Source organism: Sceloporus undulatus, chromosome 4, assembly GCF_019175285.1.
Source record: "Sceloporus undulatus isolate JIND9_A2432 ecotype Alabama chromosome 4, SceUnd_v1.1, whole genome shotgun sequence".
NCBI lineage: Eukaryota > Metazoa > Chordata > Lepidosauria > Squamata > Phrynosomatidae > Sceloporus > Sceloporus undulatus.
The window spans coordinates 95,506,076-95,524,959 of record NC_056525.1 but is presented as its reverse complement, the minus strand read 5'-3'; the positions used below and the strand labels follow the sequence as shown (position 1 = coordinate 95,524,959).

The 18,884-nt window shown below is 38.9% G+C and overlaps 1 protein-coding gene across 1 annotated transcript in view; it reads right to left on the bottom strand.

Moving 5' to 3' along the window:
- MSH4 (mutS homolog 4) overlaps positions 1 to 18,884 on the bottom strand; it is a 61,885-nt gene that overhangs the window by 37,329 nt on the left and 5,672 nt on the right. Inside the window, exons 3-7 of the mRNA XM_042466199.1 lie at positions 11,301 to 11,464; positions 9,017 to 9,127; positions 8,358 to 8,473; positions 2,889 to 3,062; positions 641 to 813 (exon numbers count right to left, since the gene is read on the bottom strand). Of these exons, the coding sequence (XP_042322133.1) occupies positions 641 to 813; positions 2,889 to 3,062; positions 8,358 to 8,473; positions 9,017 to 9,127; positions 11,301 to 11,464 (738 nt within the window). The remainder of the gene's footprint in view (positions 1 to 640; positions 814 to 2,888; positions 3,063 to 8,357; positions 8,474 to 9,016; positions 9,128 to 11,300; positions 11,465 to 18,884) is intronic.

Genomic DNA, 18,884 nt, shown 5'->3' with positions numbered 1-18,884 from the left:
TCACCTGATTATGAATGTGTTATTTTAAGGACTGCCATAAATAAAACACAGGGGATTAATAACTAGATCACCACATCCTCCGTTTACTTCAATAAACTCTAAATTTTATTGGAGTAACTATACTAATGAAGGTAAGCCTTTTTCTCCCATAGTGTTTCACCAGTGTTTTCATCCCCCACTGCAGCTTAGTCTTTCAGGAGGACAAATATGGGAACAGCATTCATATCTAAATTTTTCCTCAGTTCAATAAGGTTGCAATTCTGTATCCTCATAACTGGCAGTAAGCCTAAGTAAAGTTATTTCCTAGGAAACATATAGGATTGTATGGTAAGAACAGTTTGCTGTGGTTTGTTTGCAGAGATAGTTTAAGGAGGAAGAGTTGGGCAATTTTTCCTCAGCATCACTCTTCTGCTTCAATCAAATTTAGTTATCATGTGCCCACATTAAAGTTGCAATAAATATCCTTTTAATGATCTAATCATAATCTCTTGCATTTGACCTAAATCACAGTTATAAACTGAGACTATTCTAATGATGCATTCATCTTCTCAACAGTTATGGGAAACACAAGTATGATACTTTGACCAATTTTTTAATACCAGAAATATTTTACCCCTTTTACAAAGCAATATTTGATTACCTGACTGAAGACCAAAAAAAAGTTCCTCATCCTGAAGAAGCTCTTGGACAGAATCCAGTCTTGTGTTAATGGTATCAGCATCAACCATAGGCTCTAGAATATTAGATCTAAGTCTTCTGCTTCCCCCTGGTGTTTTAGTATAGTTCAAAACGCCAAAAAGAGTGTGACCATTCCTTTGAAGACAGCACACACAAAATAAAGCCAATTTAATTGTACACATTATTATGTAAATTCATTTTTTACAACAGATAATGCATATGCACAAGTCACACTTCAAGGCTAGGTAGTTGCTCCTTCAATCTTTTTGACAATAAAAAACACCTGTATTCCAATCCAATATAGCCATCAATAGCAAATATCTATTGATGATTTTCAGGCTCAAGTGCTTGTAGCTATGTAATAGCATCCTGTTTTCAAATACTTCCAATTTTACTGCTTCCAGTTGATCACAGCTGGCGTTAATCTTAATTCATTCTGTGCCCATTTCTGTTCCTATGGGTTGGTAAATAAGTACTGCTGCTGATTCCTTCTCATTTGTTCTATTCATTTTTATAGATAAATAACATTCATTGGGAAGCAATAAGACATAAAAGTTTTTCAAACAGGAAACTTCTCACTGACATTGAAAAAGAAATCATGAAAAGACTTACTTCTGAATAAAGAACAATCCTGGCTATGGGGAAAATCAGTGCTGTATGATACCACATTATATTAATAGCACAACTCTATGCATATTTATTCAGAATGAATTCATCTCTATTAACTGAGCTTTTAAAAATTAACATTATGGAGATAGCATCTAGCCTGCTTCTTTCAAGGTCTCATCTGTGAATGCTTGCACCACAAGGAAAAGCATGAAGGGCCAGCCATAAATAACGTTTCACATCAAGTACACTCAGCACAAAAGCAACTTGGGGCGGAGGGGGCAGGAGAAGAGACGATGGCCTGCTACAAAGAACTGTTTTAAACCTGCTATTTATGAGCAGAAGGCTATCAGTGCAAGAGAGAATTCAGCAATTATTATGCAACAAGTACATAATAAAACACTTTTAGCATATAGATATGCATGTGTTAAAGATCCAAGCTGTGAATATTGCCTATTAGTGTGTGATTGTAAATACATTACAAAGCTTTGTTCAGATGAATAAATTCTATTTCTCAGTGAAAAGGAAATAATTTACTCAGACTTCCAAATGAAAGTGTTGTGATTAGAACAGATGAACAAGTGAGAAAAAAATTAACTGATCATTTGCACAGTATATCATTTGTTATCAAGAAGTAGACATGTACCAGAATTTTTTGCTTCATCAAGTGAAATAAGAATTGGCTTCACAAAAATTTACATTAGCAATATATTGAACCTGCTGCCACATTTACCATTTGTTTCTGTGGTGGGGGCAGGAAGAAAGAGAGGTCAAGCTAAGATAGAAACAAAGCACAATTGCAACATCAACACCATGTTTCAACCAATTTGAAAATGGACCCAAAGGTTTACAAGGCATCCCTAGGGAAGGGAGTCAGAGATTAATTAATAGTCCTATGCAAATCTGATCCGAGGTATGCCTCACTGAGTTTAGTGGGACTCAACTCCCAAGCAAATGGGGTAATGAATCAGAAAAACAAAGCAGGAGACAAAAATAAATGAAATTGTTCCTCCTTCACCTTTCTTAAAACTGGAAATATTTAGATTTTCTTCTCTCATTTTTTTAATAATCAGAATGGCCCTATAGTGGATACTGGCCTGAAAGACAGTATCAGGGTGAAAATCTTGTGACCTACTGGTTGCACAGATCACCAGATAGGTCTGTACTGTCCTTGGGACTCCTTCCAGACCCCCACCAACCCCCCTAATATTACAATATCAGGATTTTTTTTTCTTTTAACCCCCCCCCCCAAAGAAAACAATTTTTCAGCCAAAAAAAAAACCTCTGAGATGCAACTTTAACACTGTTTTCCTCCACCCCATCCCTACACATCAGAAAATTGTCCCTAGCTATTGGATAATTACTTCCAGGAAAATATGGTGGAGCATCACATAAGGGTTGGATGGCACCTCTAACCTTAATCTGTGCACATTCCAGTTTATTTTTAAAAATTATAATGACTTAAAATATATTTTCACTTGAAAAACAAACTTTGTTGCTTTTCCAGATAAATATTTATATTTAACAGTGCATTAAACTGAAAATATAAAATTATCCTCTCTCCCTTCTCCACAGATTAGATATATGAAACAAAAAAATCTTACCTAGGATCTCTATTGTTAGTTATCAATTCAAGATTTAGGGCAGATGTTGAATCAATCATTGCTGTTTGCTCACTTCCATGGAAACGAATCTTAAGTGATTTAGGTGCATACACTGAATTTTGAATGAATTCAACATATTTCAGAACAGCTGCAACAGCTGCCAGACAGTAATACCTATGAAATAATAGGACAAAATAAACAAAATATCAACAATTAAGTTGTATTCATTTATAATTTTTGTGGGGGTTTTGGGCTATGAGGCCATGTTCTAGAGGAGTTTTTTCCTGCAGCTGTGGCTGGCATCTTCAGAGAATGCTGGCACGGAAGAGAGTGGGGTATATATACTGTTGGTTTTGAGGAGATGATTTGCATGTTAATCTGTGTATAGTTCTCTTGTTGAATGGCAAGGCCTACAGGGTGTCCATTTACTTAATGATCCATTGTCTGCTGGGAATCCCCCCCTCACCCTGGGTGGTTTTCATTTGCATTTGCTGAGTCTTGATTTTGGTGTTTTTCAGGATTGGTAGCCAAACTTTGTTTACTTTATGGGTTTCTCTTTTCCTGTTGAAATTGTCCAGGTGTTTATGGATTTCACTGTCTTCCCTGTGCATTCTGACCTGATAGTTGTTGGTATGGTCCAAAATTTCAGTGTTTTCAAACAGCATTTTATGCCCAGGATGGTTTATAATTTGTTCTGCTACTGCTGATTTTTCTGCCTGACACAGTCTGTATTGTTTCTCGTGTTCCTTGATTCGTGTCTCACAGCCTCAGGAGTTTACCACATACCGTGCAGTTGCAGACAAGTCTACACTGTGACCACCAAACACCGTGTTCAAGCACATTTGCCAATGCAAAGATGTCAGGTCCCCAATAATGCAATGGATGTAATTAAAACATACACAAACTAGATAGTCCAACAGGGGGTGTGAAGGAGGGAAGTGGACATGGATGGGAGACCTCCATAATTGTGTTTTGCCAATGTGTCACTGAGCATACCAATGCACCGTATGGGTGATAAATTGCTCATGTGATTGGGTGGCTGGTCACATGGGGTGTCCAGTGGGATGGCAGCTAGGTAGAAAGAGGGAAGTAATTGGAGATCAGGTGGTGTGTTCGTGCAATGGTGTGCATGCATGGTGGGGAGGCAGGGGGAAAAACCAAGCAGTGCGGCTTGATGCTGCATGGTGCAGACTGCCCTAGGTGTTTGGCCCACCTTTGCAGTAGGCCGTGCAAACAACAGGGTTTCCACTTGGTTTTAGAAAAAACAAGATTGATCTGTTTTTCTCTCTCCATCTACTCAGGCCCTGTGTGGCTAATAAGGCCAGCTTCAAGGTTCACATCTAGTTTTCTGTATCTACAGAAGCACCTTTTCTATAATGGCACATTGTTTCTGAAATTCTCCATAGTCCACTGACTAGTATCCAAACTTTGATGGCCTTTGTAAGCTAAGTCAAAATGCTGTTCAACGATACAGCCTTGCTAGGCTGTAGAATCAGTATGTAGAGAGATCTTGTAGCACCTTTGAAACTAAGTGAAAGAAACAAGTTGGCAGCATGAGGTTTCATAGATGCTTTTGCATCTTGCAGTTAGTCTCAAAGATGCTACAACTTCTCTCAAAATGCTGTTGTTTACCTAAGCTTATGTCACAGTGACATAAATAAGTTTCGGTTAAAGCTCTGAAAGTAGTATGTGACTATGGTTTTTTGTGGGTTTTTTGGGCTATGTGGCCATGTTCTAGAAAATTTTCTTCCTGACGTTTCACCAGCATCTGTGAAGATGCCAGCCACAGATGCTGGCGAAACGTCAGGAAGAAATTTTTTTAGAACATGGCCACCTAGCCCGAAAAACCCACAAAAAACCATGGATGCCAGCCATGAAAGCCTTCGACTTCACATTAGTATGTGACTACTTTATTATTTCTATTACTTTTAAAAATAGGGTGTATTTTGTATGCAGTTACATTTTAAATACAGTTTTTAAGCCATCTTCATAACTGAGAGTAGAAGAGACGTATATAATTATTTTAAAATCTGTTAGTAATATTATGATGATAAGCAGGAAGCAGGGAGAAAGAAGCAGTAGTTCCTACTGTTGTTAACCATGATAAGCACGTGGAAACTGAATGTCCTGTGTTTTTCAATGCTGTATTTATTAGTATTTATTTGTCAGGCAAAGCCATAAATTACCAGATTTGGTGGGGGGGCAGACTGCCTAGATTGTGAGCTTTCTAGAGACATCTGTTTGACTACTGTTTGGAAGAAAAAATGCTGAACAAGTTGGACCCTGGTTTGATTTGCTGCTTAATCAATTATTATGCATTGAGAAAAGAGTAAGGCAGATTGCAGGTGGTACACCATCTGAAATAATTTTCTATTCACAGATAAAGTTATCAAGTGTGTTTGTTCTACAGGAATGACATACAATCTCCTAGTGGGTGCATCTGATTATATTCAAGAACCATCTGTCATGGATGAAGACATGATAAAGAAAATAAATACTATTAGCTTCTGAGGTAAGACACTTGGAAACACAATTTAGACAGTATGGAAATTGGCTTTTGTCATGATACAGAGAATATGTAAAATATTCCTAATATTTTAGAAATGCCTACATTACGCAGAACACTGAGCTCAGACTTAGTAAATTCAGTTTTTTTAGCAAACTCAGCTGGAGCTGTGCAGGTGCTGGATCAGTGCCTGGATGTTGTAATGGATTGGATGAGGGCGAGTAAACTGAAGCTAAATGCCAATTAAAAAGTCTTTGGAGATTATTACACTGCTTTTTTCCTGATCTCAACAAGGGCTGAGGCCAGTGCCCAGATTGTTACCATCCCGTACCCATTGGAATGTCTCCCATTACTTTACTAAGAATGGAAAAGAAATGTTTTATCTAAGTATGGGAGAAGTCCAGATCTGGCATGGGATGGTAATGATTTGGGCACGGAGTTGTGTGATAAGACACAGTCCCAGCCCGGTTTCAGCCCATGCCCAGATCGGGAAAAGGCAGCCAGTGCGATAATCTCCTCTGTGGACTGGTGATTCTCTGGTCCGGGAATTGGGTAAACAGCTTGTTCTGGATGGAGCTGCACTGGATGGAGCAAGTAGGTCTCTTGGGAGTGCTCCTAAATCCATCCCTGTCACTGAAGGCCCAAGTGGACTATGTAGCTTGGAGTACTTGGCACCAGCTTCAACTGGTGCACCAACTGTGACAACTAGCTACAACAGTCCATGCACTGGTAACCTCTCAATAATACTACTGTAATGCACTCTTCCTTTAATGAAATACTGTAATAAAATCTCCCTGGAAGCCAAGATGACAAAACAAAGGCTGTTATACTTCAGACACATCATGAGAAGGAAAAGAGAAAGCTGCTTCACTCTTGCTGCAGCTCAGTTTTCTTTTGTTATGTGATAAAACTGTCTGTTAGAAAGATGATTACAGAAGCACTGGAAGCAAAAGCTATCATGGAGCCCAACTTGCTCTTGGACCAAAGATGTGGTGGAAATTCCTTTTTGAAATATAAAAATTATAGAAAGATGGAGTCACCTTTGTCAGCCAGAGAGATGGTTTTTGAAATAAAGGCTTGGAGTTACTAGAGGAAAGGAATAGTGAGTGCATCTTGACCTGGATGGAAGCTGGCACCAGTAAGAAAGACATAACATAAACTACTGAGATAAAGACATTCAGAAGCAAGGTTAGGATGAATTCCACTGAATTCCTACAGGAGGGGTAAGGAGTGATGATGCAGTTTTAATGTATGCATGTATTTCTGTTCTGATTGTAAGAATTCTATATGTTTAAATTGTAATTAGCCAATCAGGTGTATTGAAGAAGCTTCTTTGTCTTGAATAATATAAAAAGAGCCATTTTGTCTTGTTCGGGGTTCTCAGTTTTTTGGAACTTGAATTCCACTGAGTTCAATGTTTTCCTTTGTCGACAACTGGAAATAAACTTATGGATTTTCAATTACTAGGTCCTCTTGTCAATCCTATTGATCTGCCAAACCTAGAAATCTAAGTTTCCTGAAATTTCTGTTACAAGACAAGAAGCTTTTGTGCATGACAGGCTGATTCCTGTTGTTTCCCCCTGCTGCCACACACAGCAGTACTCTGTGTCCCCTCTCACACTTATCCAGACAATCTCCGAATGTCATGAATCATCTTTAGAGGGGCAGTGGTGATAGACTTGAAGGGGAAAACCTTGGGATTTCATTCATGTTTCCTTGGATTCAAGCCAGATAAAAATACATATACCCAATATACTGATCCAAATCCATACCTACGCATATACTCGACTATAAGTCGACCTCATGTATAAGTTGAGGGCAGATTTTGGGCCCAAAATTATGGATTTTGATATGACTCATAGGCCTGTTACAGACAGGCCAAAATAAAGCTGCTTCGAGTCACTTTGGAGATATGGTATTTCAATGATGCATGCGTCCTAAGAGTCCAAAAGCTGCACCAAAGCTGCACTCCAGTCCTTGGAACTGGCGCATGGCTTTGGTGTGGCTTTTGGCCTCTTAGGATGCATGCATAATTGAAATACCATACCTCCAAAGTGACTCGAAGCAGCTTTATTTTGGCCTGTCTGTAACAGGCCATAGATAAGTCGAGACTAAAACTTAGGGCTGTTTAACAAAGGATGCAAAGGATGAAGCAAAGGAAAACAGTGCTAGAAAACATAGAAAATTCCAGCAGGCATAACCATTTGTGCTCATACTAAAGGCTTCATGGATGAGAGAATATAAAGGGGGTGTGAATGCTTCCAGAACAGATGATACTCTTGCCTTTCACCAGGGAATGGTTCCTTTTTTTAATAAGCATTAAAGTACAGTGCAGTACTTACATTGACTCATGGATAAGTCAACACAAGTTTTTGGAGTCAATTTTTTGACTAAAATTTCTAGACTTATACATGAGTATATACAGTAATATCAAGTGTTAATATATTTTGTGCACTTTTATATTAAATTTAAACTGATATGTATATTAATATCATTGTAGTATTATCAGCTGTATTATCACTGTAGTTTAAAACCACTGAGTGAAAATTAAAGATCAAGAAGAAGAGCCCTCCCTCCATGGTAACTGACACCATCCGGCCTGGAGAGAGTGAAAAAAGCAGAGCCAGCTCCATCGGGCCTGGCCTCGATTAAGAAGAAGAGCCCTCCCTCCAGTCCATCTGCCTTGGTCCAGGCCTCAGAGGGAGAGAAGAAATGCTGGACCTGATTCCCTTCCCCATTACCATTCCCTTCTCCTTTTGTGTTGTGTCTTTGTAGATTGTAAGCCTGAGGGCATGGAACCATCTGATTAAAACGATTGTATGTACAGCACTGTGTAAATGTACAGCGCTATATAAATAAAGCTTAATAATAAGAAGAAAACGTGTAAGTATATTACAAGTCTATGACGCAATTAATAGTGTAGAAGCCAAAAAGCACATTGCTAATTTCAATTACATACATACTTGGATTGAACTTCCATTAGAACAGTGCCAAATTCAGGTATACACAATTGTTCTATATATTCCAATCCTTTAGTTTCATTGAAATATTTTCTTTGAACTGTAGTAAAAGTCACATTCTGAAAACAAGCAAAGATAACAGCATCATAGATGGTAACCTCAATGTTCTTCCAATGTTTTCAAATAATTGACAGTGGAATAACTGCTCCCCCCCCCCCACACACACACACATCAATAACTATTTAAGCCAAAATACTAGTAGAAATCAAATGTGGACATTTATATTTTGCTATGGGTGTGGTTTAAAGCCACATATGTGTAACGGGTTGACCAAAGTTATTTTAAATATTTTGTCATCACCAGATCCCTGCAGCAGAACCAGAAACTGCTTATAAACTCCCCTGAAGAGACAATGTTGGAATGCTGCTTTAAGTACATGTAGTTTCCTATACATCACTCTCTGACAGATCTTCAAATACTTTTCTGTAGATGTTTTTACACACCACTTTTTACTTCAATTTCATGGACATCCCACAAAATATTGATGTAGCATCCTTCTCTAAGGATCTGAGACATGACTTATATGTATCCTTGACCAAATATATATGTGAACTATTGGATGGTGTTTTTTTTAAATGTCAAATAACTGAATTCAAGATTACCTTGAAATTTTCTGTTATCAAGCTGAACAGTTTTGTTGCATTTCCTGTATCACATGCAGTATTTGACATTATTATTTCTAATGGTGTTAAAATTCTGAGTTTAGTGATAACCTAGAAATAAATGAAACATGGTTAATAAAGAGATTTATTTGAATAATGATAAAAGCACATCAAGTTTTTGTGGTCACCATCATGATTAATTTATGTAATTCCATCAATATGCCTATCTATTTGCAGTGTAATAAACAGAAATCTCTGCCCATAAGGGTTTACACTCGGCACAAGGGGGGCAAATGTTGTCCACAGACTTACCTATGCAGTTCCTTGCAGGGAGGGAGTGTGGTCTGGCACAGAAGGTAGCTGCCATGTCCTCTCCATTGACTCCTCCCTTTTTGTCCAAGAACCTGCTTAGTTTTTGCAAGCTGTCAGCACTCAGCTGTTCAGCTTGATTACTGATAAAGGAGTCAGGCACAACATCAGGCTTCACTCATGTCCACCAATGGCATATACATTCAGCTCCCCTCATTCTCTTCCAGAGCATAAAAAGTAGACACCACAGGCTTCAAAGAAAAAGGAGACATCGGGCTCCCTCTCAGCTTGACCTATTTCACAGATTTGTTGCTGGGATAATAAAATGAAGGGGAAGAGAAGCATATATACCAGTTTGGGCTCCTCATGACTATCCAATCATTCTGGAAATTTTATGAATGTATATCCTGCCTTTCTCCCAAGATGGGATGTCAGAACACTCTTTTTCAATATTTCACAGCTTGTAATAGTTGTTTTCACACCCACATCCAGTTGTCCTCTAAATATACTGAGTTTTTACCCTGGTTTGTCACTAGTTGTAGCAGTACACCTACATGCATCTTTTCAATTACTATTTTCTCTCTCTTCAAGTGTGATTTGGCTGTGATGTGGGTCTGGCTTCCCACCATTCTCTCCATGAATCCAACACCTTTTCCTTATATGGTCTTCCTCAAGTCTCCATGTCCCTGTCTTTTCATCTATTTTTAAAAAAATATATAGCCATAAATAGTTTTTTGTGGTTTTTTTGGGCAATGTGGCCATGTTCTAGAAGAGTTTATTTCTGATGTTTTGCCAGCATCTGTGGCTAGCATCTTCAGAGCCATAAAGTTAAAGTGATATAAGGCTATACCCCTAAAACTGTAACTATTAGTAGGAGGAGAGAAACATTTCATCTGTTAACTAAAAATGTAATGGGGAACAAAAGTCAGCAGAAAATCTCCATGAAAGATGTCACACACACCCTTTAAAAATGCCATCAGTGAGACAGCCCAAAAATACAGTAGAAGGGAGAAAGGAAATTGATACTGATGTCAGACATTTACTTCAGTGTGCACTGGAACCTGCAAGAAAAGGGAAAACAGTGGCCTGTTACAGACTGCCAAAATAAAGCTGCTTCGGGTCTCTTTGGAGGTATGCTATTTGAATGATGCATGGGTCCTAAGAATCCGGAAGCTGCACCAAAGCTGCACTCCAGTGCTTAGGAATGGAGTGTGGCTTTGGCGCAACCTCCGGACTCTTAGGACCCATGCATCATTTAAATAGCATACCTCCAAAGAGACCCGAAGCAGCTTTATTTTGGCAGTCTGTAACAGGCCTATGTATATCCTGCAATGGGAATAGAATGTTATGGCAAATGCCAGAAATGTAAAGAAAAAAGGACAGGAAGAATATTGTAGGGATATCAGGAGAAATCGGTAAGTACAATTATAACTCCCATCAAATCCCATGGCTTTTGGCCAGGTCTGGAGAAGCCCTTTGAACTCATTAGAAAAGAGGGATATACATGAACAAACAGATAAATAAAGAGATTAAAATGGGAGGGCTTTTTCTCTCCCATTTTAATTCTCCTTAATCTTCTTTGAAATACTCCAGCTGCTGGGTGTTGGCAATTTTCAGACTTACTGCTCTGAGATTCTGAGGACATGAAGGTTTTGCTTTCTGACTTCCTCCTCCCTCTAGATCCCTACGCTCTCTAACAAAGCATCAACTGGAAAACCTAAAATATTTTTACTCTGCTTCTTAGGTAGGACTAATTATAATGTAGCTGAAAAATAATCAGATAAACTTAAAATACTAATGCAGTCCACAGTAATTAAGGCTACAATTTCACACTTCCTTTTTACTTCAGTGAAATATAACCCTATGAAATTCATTGGGTTACCATATGTTGACAGGTGATTTGAAGGCACATACTTTCTTTACTTTTAAGGGAATTTAAAGAAAGCATACAGTAAGAAGAAATATTCAAATTTACCTTGGCATAAGTTGTATTGTCTGCAAACTGGGATAGCACAACTTCGGGATTTTTTAAATCAATACTTGCCATTCCCACTTCACCTCTAGCAAGGCCTCGTCCTTCTATTACAGCAACAATAACTGATGCAACACTGTGGGTGGAGACTGCTGAAGATGATGTAACTGTAGAACAATCAGATATTTTTAGATTTCTACCAAATTCTGCTTTGATGCAAATTCTGAGAGAATTAATGCCAAATTAATGTATTTATGACACTTTCTGGTGTTTATGATACATATTGTCCCAGTATATCAAACTCCAAAAATTCTAAAATAATTTAAAATGAGAAAAATCACTGATCAATTGTTTTCATATGGAAAGCAAATATGTATATATGTAATTATGTCAAACCAACTGTTTTGAACAAAGATAAATGTAAGTAAACAACATTTTGAGTAAGCATATTTATTGTTTAATCAATTATGTTTATTTTCAGAGTAACATTTATGTTACTCTGTTTCAATATAAAATAAAATCTTGTGGCAACTTAAAGACAAAGCACTGTGGAATTTATCAGACAAGGAAAATTGGAAGAATAATCCAATGGCAATCCGAACACAATCATGGGGTTTAATGTTATTGCATGATAGACTACCACATGCAATTTGGGGCAATGGGAAGTCAGTCTGAACACAATACACTCGTCCCCCGGGTTACGAAATTAATTCGTTCCGGCGCCATTTTCGTAACCCGGAAGTCTTTCGTTAGGCGAATCCCCATAGGCGCTAATGGGGAAAAGCCGCGGCTCCGCCGCGGCTCCATTTAAAATAGCGCCGGCTTTTTTTCGCAACCCGGGGAAACCTTCGTAACCCGGAAATAATTAATTAAATGTTTTTTCTTCGTAACCCGAAAAATTCGTAACGCGGCGCGTTCGTATCCCGGGGTACCAGTGTAATGGGGTTTCACGTTATTGCGTGATAGACTACCGCACACAATTTCGGGCAATGGCAAGTTATTTTCGGGCAATGGGAAGTCAGTTCGAACGCAATTCGAATTCATGTAAATTCGCTGAACTAGCGAATTCACGTGAATGCATTCTGGCTTTTTCTTTCTTTTCATTCGAAATTAAGAGAAATTCCTCCCGTGTGATAAACTCCTATCTGAATGCCCTCATTATTTGTTTTTTTTTTAATCACTGATAAAATTTCAATATTAGTTACACAAAGCAATCTTAAGCCTTCTATCAAAACCTATTCAATAATGTCAACATTTTGTAATTTATCTTATAATAGGAAATGTTTTAATCAGTTTTAGGAAAAAAGCATACCTTTGTGCTTTGGGAAATTCCAAATGCATACCATGACATTTTGGCCAAGTTGAACACTCATTTGCAACTACTGAAAGAACTAATTATCTCTGTTCAAAACCCACTCATATTTTGGTTTATAAAATTTGTAAAGGCATTTCTCAAAACTGTTTCCAGTAGTTGCAAATTATTAAATGCACATCTAACAGGAATAACTTCCTGCAAGATAGCATTCTGCACTACAGTCCTCAATTCACCAGGCTAGTTATGCCCACTAACAGCTGAATCCCATGAGCCATTATGATGAGACCTATAAGTAAAACAGCAAACACACTAGAAAGCCATCTTTCCTTCTGCATCCATGCAGAGTCCCAGTCCCACACCCAACAGCAGTTTTGATCTTGGAATGAGACAGTACTTATTTTCTTTCCAGTACAGTTTTGTCATGAAAAGACAACAATGTGGCATTGCCCAAGAATGATACAAAAAAAAAAATCAAAGTAACTTTGAGATGTTATTCCCCACCACCACTACCAAAAAAGGGGGTGGGAAGAAGGCTTGCTGTAGTTGCATTATTGTTGTTGCTGAGGCTGTTGTTCTTGTTTTACTAGAAATGTAAGGACCTATATGCATGGGTGAAAAGGCCCTTGTTCTCCCTGGCCTCGCATTATCCTGTACAGATGACACAAGTCAATAGCCTCAGGCCAAGATAAACTAGTCTGGATGCTAATCCAGTTTGGATGCTAATCCTGGCCCAATCCTGGCCCAAAGGGGCCTTAGCATCGGGTAAAAAGACTGGCGCTTGCCACTGAGTTGCTTCAAAACTGTGCAGTGACAGCTGGCACACCACACAGTGCTGTGGGCCCCTTCCCTCTGCCACTGCCGTGGTCTGTGACATCAGATGGGGGCACCTAGCTACATGGGTGTAGCCAATTGCCTTGTTTCTGCCCTTATGAGCTGCAATGTGAGCCTTCAAGAAAGACGTGATGGCAGCAGCTGATAAGGGACATGCCAGCCCAGGGGCTGACCCAGTCACAACCAGGGACAGGATACCACAGGATTGGCCCATGGTATCCTGTCTATCTCCTCAGCACCTGAGAGACACCAGCCCAACAGATATACATTTGGAATTAGTTCTGAGCCCAACAACTGGTTCTCAGTGCTAAACTGAGCACAGTCCATAGACCTTCCATACAACCCTTCCTAGTTACTCCAAGCACTCTTCATTTCAACACAACAATTTAGGGTGGGAGGATAGTCATTTCATTTATGCTTTTGTTAACAGTTGGATGCTTTTAATCTATAGCAAATCACACTGAATTCTACCAGTAGCTCCACATTCACCTTCTACCAACTCCTGTTCTTATCAAAATGGATTTAAACTGCAAGTGTGATAGTAAGAAAAACAGAATTCTCTACAACAGAACTGATTGCTTTCTAATCATAATTTCCTCTAACACTGAATTTCCAACAAAAACTGAATAATGCTGAATTTCCAGAACTGACACAAAATATCAAGATGACTGTTTTCAGTATAAAATACCATAAGGTAAACTTACTGATTTTAAAAATTATATGCATGTGGCTCATATGCCCACTGTATCTGTCAGAGCACTGAGTCTTAAAGCAGAAGCACAATGCTTAAAATGATACAACTGCATACTATATGGATGTTAGTGATGAATCCCTAACCAGTCAAAATATCACTCTGTTGTTGTTCTTTTACTTTAAAAACTGTCTACATGATTATGACATTAGAGAATTCATCAATCTTTTAAATCAAATATTAATATAGAAAGTAACATCTTCATCAATCTTTCTTTTATATTTCTCAGTCAAGCTCACTATTCCAGCAGTCAACATCTTCATCAATGTCAACTTTCCCTTTTATTCATCCTTCCGCTACTTTCATCAGAATATTGTGAAGTGCTTAAAACTTTGCAGTCACAATATCACTATGTATTTACACATATAGAGCACTGGGATTTGGGTCCCCACTGCTCAAGTAGTCCTTCTGCACCATCTCACATATCGTATATTGTAAAACCAAAAATTACACTTGTCCCTCCATATTCGCTAGGGTTAGGGGCACAAGACCCCCGTGAATATGGAAAAACTGCAAATAACAAAAACACCATGTTTTTACCTGAGAGGACACCTCTCTAGGAATTTCTAGGTCCTCCAGTGAAACTCTGTGGTCAACATCAAACCACAGAACTGCACTGGAGGAGCTACAAATGCCTAGTAGAGTATTCTCTCTAGGAATCTCTAAGTCTTTCAGTGCAACTTTTAGTTAAGGTTCACCACAGAGTTGCACTGGAGGACCTAGATATTCCTAGAGAGAACATATTAATCAAATTCATGAATAATCAAATCCACAAATATGGAGGGATGTGTGTATTTTACACAGGATGTAATAACAGCAAAGGTGAATTAGATAAATGTATTGGGGATAAGGACAGCCAGAATGGTGTAATGGTCTGAATGTTGGACTTTGACTGTGGATACCAGGGTTCAAATCCCCACTCAGCCATGGAAACCCACTGTGAACAACTCCACTCTGAACAAATCCTGCTATGAAAACCCCATGAGAAGTTTGTCTTAGTGTTACCCTAAGTAAGAAATGACTTGAAGGCACACAACAATAACAAATTAAGGGCAGGATATAAAGGCACCAGAGTCCACCTAATCTTGGAAGCTAATCAGGGTCAGCTCTGGCTAGTAAGGAGCCCTAGTGGTGCAGTTGTTAATTGCCAGTTCTGCAGCCATTCACAGCCACAAGGTGGTGAGTTCAATCTCAGGCAGGGCTCCAGGGTCCACTCAGCCTTGCATCCTTCCTTAGGTTGCTAAAATGAGTACCCAACTTGTTGGGGGCAATTAGCTTACACATTGTAAACTGCTTAGGGCAGTGGTTCCCAACCTTTCTAATGCCATGACCCTTTAATACAATTCCTCATGTTGTGGCGACCCCCAACCATACAATTATTTTCATTGCTACATGCAAATATGTGTTTTCCAATGGTCTTAGACTACCCCTGTGAAAGGGTCGTTCGACCCCCAAAGGGGTCCCGACCCACAGGTTGGGAACCACTGGCTTAGGGAGTGCTTAAGTGCACTGATAAGTGGTATAGAAATGTGCTTGCTATTGCTATATTACTTGGATGGGAGATTGTCAATGAATAGCAGGTGCTGTAGGCCATATTTCAGAGGAAGGAACTAGCAAAACCATCTCTGTGTATTGCTTGTCTATAAAAATTCTATGAAATGGGGTCACCATAAGTCGACAGGCAATGTGAAGGCACACACACTTTGAAAACAAGACTATTGAAAATGGCTGCCAGTCATAATGGCTGTATGCTACCTCCAAGATCAGAAATGGTGTGGTTCAAATACAGTCGGTACTCAGTATCCACAGACTTGTCATCCGCTGATTCAAATATCCATGGACGGTAAGCCCCCATTGTCCCCAATGGCAAGCCCCCATTGTCCCAATAGAAAGTGAATGTCATACAGTTGTAACGTGTGCATGTGGCCACACTGCCATTATGTCCTGTTCTCCCTAATGTGGCCGTACTGTCCCTAATGGCAGTGCAGTCACATCCCACCATTGAAGTTCCATTGTCTCTAATGGCAGCATGGTCACATGCACGCATCGCCACTGGGGACAATGGAACTTGAGAATTCATGGATTTTGGTGTCTGCGGCAAGGTGTGTTTGTCCAGAAAGGATCCCCATGGATACTGGGGGCTGACTGTATCAGTTGCTTGGAAACAAAAGCAGCTACGGCTGTTTTCCTTGTACCCAGGATGGGAGGGTGCTAGACTAGGCGGGACTTTGGTTTTAGGGGTTAGAAAGGGGTGCTGGAAAGAGGAAGGGCTGAAAAAGTTTCTTCCCTTGAACTTTTTATAAATTAACAAAAACTGTGATCTATGCTATTACTGTATCTTTTTTTACTTTTAATTTACAAACTGATGTAGCACAGAGGGTGAACACTATGGACTCCCCCCCCCCCAGGGTAGACAGCCTTTCTGCTCATGCTAAACACCTTTGGATCCAAGCTTTTTCATACACAATCCATTGGTAACGTATTCAAAACTAAAGACTCCTTTTGCTTGTATTTCTAATAATTAATTTATTATTTTATTTCCTTAGAACAGCTTAGCTTGACAGGGTATATTTTAAATCATAACACTCTGAAATAGCTTTTTAGTTTAATAACTATAGTCTGTTTTACTAGCTTTTCACATTTCAAGTCAAACATTCTAATATAATTTTACACTGCCCTCTACTGTCTATTTGAACAACTTTACCAATGTTAAAGGCAAGAGGGTATCACTGAAACACTACATAAACCTTTAATAATTCTGGTCTAATACCTGCCAGCTATCTCCAAGACGATGTATATCTGCCTTAAGGAAATTTTTACATATGCTAAGACTCCCAAACATACTACATAAGTACATTATTTCTCCCTCTATATGTGTGTGTTTTAAAGGCCTTCATAACAGAAATATGTAAATTCCACAGCACATTTCACTATTAAATAATATCTCTTTTAAATGTTTCTATTTTCAAGCCTCCCTACACATATTAAGTCTGTATCATTAGAAATCTGTAGAATTCACTTTCTTTAATTAGAAAGTGAATGTTATACAGTTCTTTCAAACAGAATCCAGCAGTTACCTATACATCTTAATGACCGTTGTCACTAGGAAAGCACAGTCATACTAATGTAACACTCGTACTACAGTCACATGTAGAAGGGAAGATAGAATCAGAGGTGTATGAGGTGCCTATCTATCTATCTATCTATCTATCTATCTAGGAAATATCCAAACTTGTAAGAAAGTGAATATGTCAGAAGCTTGCTCTAGATGTACATAGATGTAAAAAGCAATCAATCAAAAGCAAGCAGCAGAGACATGCATATACTGTGAAATCGAGCAATAAAGAATGATTCTGTGTCAAGCAGGTCTTGCAACAAAATTCCTCTGTATAAACACACTGTGCACACTTCCTGTAAGATGTGCCATCATCCATGATAGTCCAATTAATTCTCCTACCCCTCTTCCCATCAACTAGCATTGCATTTCCACTAAGTACACTGAACTCTCACTTGACCATTTCTGAGTTATCCTTCCCCTTCAGGACTTTCCCCTCCAAGTATTTGTTGTTTGTGTAAATCATGTGATATCCCTGCCCTTGAAGCTACACCGTCCTCCTCCAAAGTATGGATTGTGATATTTTGACCACAAAAGGACTGACACTTCCTTCTGAACTTCAGAATTATAGCAAACAAAATGTTACAGAGAGGACTGTTTTTGTTCATAGTTCCAAGCACTCTGTTGCATTCCCCTCTCATCTCTGGCCGAACATCTCAGTGTTTCATGCCGAATGAGTATGCTCAGCACTCACTACCTTAGGGGAAGGTTGCACACATTGTTGCCCAATATCAACTACATTAAAATTTATATTTCTCCATTCATTTCTATGGACAGTTCTTGCCATCTTTTGGATGGTTAAGATTATCTCCTCAGTATGAACCAAAACATGACTCATTCAAAGAATGACATTGATCTCTATAAATATGGAATATCGATGTGATGCCTCTCCTTTTCCAGTCATTCTACTCCACTGCTCTCTCCAGGGTGGGAAATGTCTAGACATCTTTCCTCATAGGACATTGTTGTCCATTAGCCATGCTCACTGATCAGAGTACAGGTTGATTTCAGTAACTTCTGGTCCACCACTTTCCCATCTCTGCAGTATAAAGTTAGAATTCCATGGACAATGAGTGTACTCATTTCTTACTGGTCTGTTCTTTTATTCTTCTCCTTTACAGTATTTTTTCCAAGAAATCTATTTTTTGTGGGTGCTTCTGCAAACCTTGGGATTACCCAAAGCATTGTCTGTGTTGTGTGGTAAATTTCTAACCACACAAGCATGAATTCTTGGTATAAAGGTGGAATCATGCAGCCCTCCAGATATTCTTGAACCAAAATTCCCAACAGCCTTAGTCAACATGGCTAATGACAAGGAATATTGGGGGTTGTAGTGCAACAACATCTGGAGGGCCACATGATTCCCATTCCCTGCTTAAAGACATAAGATTAGTATATAGTTATGATAGATAAATGTTCAGTGACAGTATACTGTATAGCCAACACTGGTCAAACTGAAGAATAAAAGTTACATGGTAGCGAACTACAAAAGTGAAAGCTGATATGCACCCTTCAGAGCTGCTTCTTATATGTTAGCATCTCAGCAGAGAAATTTCTGTATGACTGCCCAACATA